This window comes from Plectropomus leopardus, chromosome 21 (genome assembly GCF_026936395.1).
Source record: "Plectropomus leopardus strain MGB_pleo_1.0 chromosome 21, ASM2693639v1, whole genome shotgun sequence".
Classification (NCBI taxonomy): Eukaryota; Metazoa; Chordata; class Actinopteri; order Perciformes; family Serranidae; genus Plectropomus; species Plectropomus leopardus.
Genome location: NC_142196.1, coordinates 14,524,898 through 14,531,455, shown reverse-complemented (window position 1 = coordinate 14,531,455; position 6,558 = coordinate 14,524,898). Strand labels below are relative to the sequence as shown.

Genomic DNA, 6,558 nt, shown 5'->3' with positions numbered 1-6,558 from the left:
CAGGTTTATGCTTGTGCTCACTGCAGCTGCGGCATCTGGCTTCATACCTTGTCCCAATGATCATCTGTAATACACCGTTGTAACAGGCCCGCTTTAGTTATTCACACTATGATAACAGTGACACAAGTTCTTTCATGAGATTTAGTTAAAACAACAAGACGAGTCATCATGCTAATCGAATTATCACACATTTCAAACAAGCACAAATGATGACTCCAGCTGCTATATGTTCAGATAATAACAAAGTCCACACTTCTCTCTAAACAAAGACCATGACTGCTGTCTTTGTCAGATACAATGAACAAGACTATTCAGAGACATGAGCCGCCTGCCATACAGCAACAAAACAATGTATTATGTGGGAAAGTACCACATTCTGGGATCTGGAGGCACAGTTTTCTATCTGTTTTGTAGATATGGAATGCAGATAATGTTTCATCGTAATCTTTTAGGCATTCTCATTACTGTGCTGGTCGATATGTACTGTACGTGCCAAATGGAGTTGGAAGCTCCCTTTATTAGCCTTTTAGAAGCTGAAGAAGAAAAATTGTGACAAAAGGGATAAAGCTCTTGACAAGAGGTATAACAATAACAAAAATAAATTTATTTAATTTCGGGAAGACGTTTAACAAGGCACAATAATGGTTTTGCTAAACTATTTAATATGTACATAGATATTCCACTTACTAACACAGCTTGAATAGTATATAACAGCAACACTTGTACTGAGATCCAAGCTTGACAGCATCTGCAACATATTCAGGATACAGCAAGAAATGTGGCAGTATTACATAATAGCCATTACAAGCCATTAGAAAGGTCAAATAAATATCTTTCATGCAGATGTTGAGTGGGAAACTACTGTCAGCTCTCAGAATAGAAAATATTTAATATTCATTATCAGCATTTATTGTTGTAGCAAATGCTGCAATTTACCACAGTAAATACCACAGTCACTAATAGAGAGGAGCTCAGGTCAGGAATCCCAAAATGTGAAGACCAGCCATGTTAAGCAGGAAACTAATACCACTGATGACAAACAAGCAGCCAGAAAAAGCCACTGAAATGAAAATGGTGCCTGTAATGTTTTATTTAGTTCATCTGTCGTTGGCACAGATTCGAGGGTTTTGATCCTTGACCAGTGTGACTGGGAGGAAGTTGATTGTCAGGATGGAGGTTTTTTAGGTTTCTTCATTTTCTTGAGCTTTTCTTGTCTCACCGTGTCGCCCTCCAAGGAGGACAGCTCAGATATCCTGTGGATGAAAGAACGAGAGGCTCCGACCACCGGGTCTGGGTAAGACTGGCCTGTGTTGCCAGAGGTAAGCAAGAGAGAGGGAACCAGACGGAAAAAGATGGACGAATGGAGGTCAATGAAACAATATAGAAAGTGAAAATAAAAAGTACAAGACCTACATCTCAATTAAGTGGATCAATTAGTTTCAGATTTTGTGCTTCCTAAATGTGTAATTGGTGTTTTTCAGTGTACCGGACAAAACAAAAACAGAAATGGTAACTTAAAAGAGAAAAACACAGTATTTGCACTTTGACACAGGAGAAAACACTCATGTCTCTCCATGTGACCCCTTGTCCCACTTTGTTATGAGCCACAAACAACAAGGTATCCTGGAACCGACAATAATGAGGCGTGGGATCTACACTTTGTGTTTGAAGAGGGAAAATCCATAAAACTGACATGTTTGCTGCCAATAAATCAACACCATGGGCAGGTTAAAGGTTGGATTCCCTTTGCTACACACACAGGGGCGTTCTGAACTATTCTGTCAAGACCACAACAGAAAGGCAAGCATCAAAACAACTCACTCTTTTGATTGTCTTTAACAGTCAGTAGGTTGTAGGTTGGATAATTCACCTTGGGCCTGCGGAGGAGAGGGAAAGCAGAGGAGGCAAAGGTGTGAGAAACAATTGAGGAAACTATTGATCGGCTTGTCTGATTTAGTTTATAAGGGCAAAAATACCTGCTGAGCTTGCAGCTTTCCACTGAGAAGGTGTTTCTGCCGTTAAGAACTAAGGTGGAGGGAAAGAGGATGGCTGGAGTTGTATTCACTTCATATCTTTCAGGGTAGCTGGAGGTCAGAATTGAGGATGTTATAAATTAATGAAATATAAGGCTCCACATGTAGCTGCATGTAGCCACATATAATGAAAAAGACAATGCATGTATGTTCTCCCAAATGATACTTGCGTGCTGTTATGCATTATGTGAAAGTGAAGGCGGCGGGCAATCAAACTAAATTGTTCCCACAAATGTAGGACTAATAGAAATAAATGACTATGATCTCATCATTGGGCAAACTTATAATAATTCAATTTTAGCAATAATCATGTTGCTAAAATATTAAGCTTGAAATCTTCTGTTTGAGACAGACAAATTATGCGTGTCAAAATATCAATTGCATCTGGCTGCTTTTTTCTCAGTTCGTGTTCTTGTAATTCGTATAACTCGGTATAATTACTGCAATCTGTGCAGCTGTCTCCAGAAAATATGCTGTGAAGAGCAGAGCTTCAACTACGAGACTGAGTGTCATTATTAATCCACTGGTTACCTCAGGTTCAAAGGCCGCCCGGCATGGCTGTGGGAAAGCTCCTTGGAGAGACTGAAGGGATGCAGGTTGCCAGTTCTGTGGATGTTATAGTCTCTCGTTAGCGGGGGAATCACAGTCCTGGTCCGTTCTAATCTCGCACCTAAAAATGATAAGATTTACCCATTCACAAATGACATCTGAAATGAACACAATCATTGTGCAGTATTCAAAGATTTTTTAAGGAAAGAGGAATATGGCATATTTCCTGCTTTCCTAAAAACTCTTAAATGCCACTGTAAATTTGTATCCAAGTATCACTGTAACAGTCACACTCACTGAATTGAGACCTGTGCTCATTTTGTGTGATGACAGCTCCACCTACTGGCTGTCAGGTTACAATCCAGGAACAAGCCTGATCCATTTTTAATAGCACAATGTTTTGGGCCAAAGTGATTAAAACATGACGGAGAAAACACAAATTATTTTATACATTTACTCTCAACTGTAATAATGAAGGGGTAACTCCTATTCTACAGTTAGTACATTTTTTATCAAAAAGGAAGTGTCTCCCACAGATGTCCCTCTCCGGATCATTGTTCTCTGTTCCCAGTCCATCATCTTTGGCCAAGTTAGGTGACCTGCACACAGAAATTGAAGAACGAAAGATAACATGGTAAATAAATACGAATAACAAAGTGCAATACCCACTGGATTGGAGAGAGTTGGTTTTTATGCACAAAGACAAATGCCCCCCAATACCAGTGCAAAGTAGGAAAACAGTCATCTTCTGTCATTTAACAGCAGCCCAAGTAAAAGTACAAATACCACACTGTAAGTACACTCCACTACAAGCAGAAGTCCTGTGTTCAAAACCTTACTTAAATAAAATTGTGCGAGCGCTATTAGCAAAACATAACAGGTAAATTTACAAAAGCAAATTTAGTTATTGTACCCTAAAATGTTCCCTGACAGTATTTTATTATTAGATGTAATGATTTGGATTAATATTAGTGCTGAATTAATATTTCTGTTGCATTTTACTGCTGTAGATGTACAAAGTCGTGGTACCTGAAACTCCTTTATACACACTGCTTTGTAGTTTAATCTACAGCAGTGGTTTTTAGATTATGACATAGAAGAATTTTTCCAAACCACAAAGGATCACGTCATTGGACAGAGATGAAAAGCTGACATCTTTAGTTGATTTTCAGATTAGAAACGAATGCAATGGAATAAAAATACAATATCTAATTCTGAAATGTGCTGCAGTGGAGTGTAAGTATGAGGATGCATAATGTAAATACTTAAGCAAAGTACAAGTACCAAAAAATGTACTTAAATATAACACGGGAGTAAATGTGCTTAGTTATCCCACTACTGCAGCAGTATGATGCTGTTTGCACAAAATATAACCAGCGGCTCTAATGTGCGTAATTGTGGCTTGACGATGCGTAAAAGTACTCCAGTTAAAGACTGCAGTTGAAACGGATACGTGGTGCATTCACATGGTGCATTCAGGTGCATTCACGTGCATTCACATGGCTGTAAAGTGCAGCCAATAAAGGTGAACCAGACAACACAAGTGTTAATTTACATGTCGAAAAGAATCCTTCCCTGCGCCTGCGTGTGATTATACTACCAAATACATGCACTCTTCTTACAAAATGACGTCATCAGATAATATTTTGCATGGCCTGCTGTTGTGAGCGACCCTTATGAAAGCCAGAGGGTAACATGACTCTTAAGAAATTAGGAGCTGGGCCTAAATAACAACGCAAAGAAACTGATATTGTGTCAAAATGTAAACACTTCTTACCCTGCAACTATGATGCCGCCAACCAAGGTTTTCCAGTCCCTTGACTCTGCAACAGAGAACAGCGGTGGCATCCAGTTAGGCTAGCAGCATCTGAATGAATTAAGGATAAATTAAGGAGCTGCATGGAGCATGCTTACTCACTGTCCAGGGGTTGAATCTCAGGCAGTTTCCTCCTTGGATGACCGTTTTGTCTGACAACTGCTTGTCCTCCACCTGTTCTCATCCCGAAGTCCCGGTATGTTGGATATGTAGCCGCATCAGGGCCGCGCTGGCTGTAATTTGAGCTTCTCTCTGATGTTAAAGCCTTTGCGGTAGGTAGCGATGCATTCACCTGGTAAGTCATCATGTTGGAGCTGCCATACAGTAACTGTTAAATGCGCAACCCGGCTATAGACCAAAAACGCGACACATGGTCGTTTTAATGTGCAGCTCATACACGCAAGACATCACCGAGCAGCAATGCTAAGCTGCAGCTCACTGTGGTAAATGTAACCGAGTCACTGCGTCACCATGGAAACAGGCTTCATGAAAACCGTTACCTACAGTAGGTACACTAGTCTCATTTGTTCCCAAGTATCAAAGTTTTTTTCCAAAACAAGATCATTTTCAATTTTTTTCCTCAAATATCCCTTCACATTTTTTGTTCATATTTATGTAAACCAACTGTGAAGTTTTACACACCCTCTGCTTGACATTCTTGCACATCCTGCAGAAAACTGTGCAGCTTATTTGGAAACAACTGACTATTTTACTTTTCTATAAAAGTATCTTGAATTGTCAAATGTATTTTTTCTATGTTATAGCCTATTATACTTTGACTTTTTTTTTTTTTTTAAACAACATACTAGCCTATACGGTAGCTATACCATGACTATTTTAATTTTCTACAACATAGGCTACTATGCTGATTGTTGTTTTGTTTTCTTTTTTTTTACGGCATAATATAGTATTGACTTTTTTAGGCCTACTAAGACTTTTTTCAACATGCTATACTATGACTAATGTTATAGCCCATTATGGCTTTTTTTCCATTTTTCCGACATACCATACTGTGACTTTTTTCATATTTTATGACATGTTATACTATGACTTTTTTCCCCATTTTTAAAGACATACTAAACTATGACTTTTTGTGACATACTATACAGTCACATTTTTAGATTTTATTGATATAGTATACTATGACTTTTTTATGACATACTATACTGTCACTTTTTTACTATATAGTATACTATAAAACATTTTTTAATGCTATAGGCCTACTAAGACCTTTTTTTTCAACATGCTATAGTATGACTATGGCTATAATATGACTTTTTTCCATTTTTTTCTGACATACTATACCATGACTTTTTTTTATTTTTTGCAACATACTATACTATTATTTTTTTCATTTTTTAAAAACATAATATACTTTGACTTTTTCATTTTTTTTTATAGCAGATTTGCTGGTACTCAGCTGAGTTTAAGCCTGTGGTTACAATGCAGTGCAGTAGAAGCCATTTGGTATTATATGCCGTATGTACGTGTGTGCATATATTTCTCCACAAGGGAGCAGCAAAGTATACAAAAAAAGAAAACGCTACATGTCCTCACTTCTCTTCTTTGTAATAATTCTGCTTAAATGTGTTTTTGACATGTGAAAAATTTCATTTTTTATCGGCTAGCATATGGCGTATTGTTATATATTAAACAAAAATTGTCCAATCTCAACTGAACGAAACATTAAAATGCTGCTCACTTTTTTAAACGTCAATAATAAGTAGGATAAGTAAGTAGGATAACAGTATTAATATATGATATGGCACGCTGAATGGGGCAATTCTGCCTAGGGAGTACTTTTACCTTTAATGCCCAGACTATGTTTTACTGAGGAATAGTCTCATGTACTTCTTATAGATTTTACCAAAACTGGTTTTGATACCTTATGATTACGTACTGTACTTATGAATCTAAAAAGATTACATTAGTATTTCTTTGTTATACTTTGTAAACTGCATGTATAACTCTATAGGTCTTTTTCACAAGCAGATCATTTGACCTGACAGGAGGCATAGGTATTACTGACACATTTACAATGGCTTTATTCTATTCAGGCATCCCATTATATGTGGGCCAGCATGCACAATAAAGGTAGCTAAAAGGAAATGAGCTATTATTGACTCTGTTATTTAAACCTATGCTTTTCCTACTGCTACA

At 37.6% G+C, this 6,558-nt stretch overlaps 1 protein-coding gene across 3 annotated transcripts; it reads right to left on the bottom strand.

The window, feature by feature from the left end:
• Nucleotides 1-583: 583 nt before the first annotated feature.
• c21h8orf89 (chromosome 21 C8orf89 homolog) lies at nt 584-4,857 on the bottom strand. 3 transcript variants are annotated; one of them, XM_042510026.2, is made up of 7 exons: nt 4,501-4,857; nt 4,360-4,405; nt 3,087-3,181; nt 2,565-2,703; nt 1,977-2,084; nt 1,822-1,877; nt 584-1,305 (listed from the first exon to the last, which is right to left on the bottom strand). In XM_042510026.2, the coding sequence occupies exons 1-7, from the start codon at nt 4,703-4,705 to the stop codon at nt 1,166-1,168; spliced, it is 789 nt and encodes a 262-aa protein (XP_042365960.1). In that variant the 5' UTR covers nt 4,706-4,857; the 3' UTR covers nt 584-1,165. The 3 variants fall into 3 exon arrangements, with proteins under 3 accessions (XP_042365960.1, XP_087928058.1, XP_087928059.1); XM_088071932.1 differs by having other exon boundaries at nt 1,822-2,084; XM_088071933.1 differs by having other exon boundaries at nt 1,822-2,084; nt 3,117-3,181.
• Between the last annotated feature and the right edge of the window lie 1,701 nt (nt 4,858-6,558).

Excerpts from the sequence above, each read along its gene's own strand:
- c21h8orf89 (XM_088071932.1), bottom strand. The coding sequence starts at position 4,705 with ATGATGACTTACCAGGTGAATGCATCGCTACCTACCGCAAAGGCTTTA. Across the intron at positions 2,704-3,086 it reads CTTCCTTTTTGATAAAAAAT|GTGCGAGATTAGAACGGACC; the intron begins GTACTAACTGTA and ends TATCATTTTTAG. Across the intron at positions 2,085-2,564 it reads GGGCGGCCTTTGAACCTGAG|CTACCCTGAAAGATATGAAG; the intron begins GTAACCAGTGGA and ends TCTGACCTCCAG.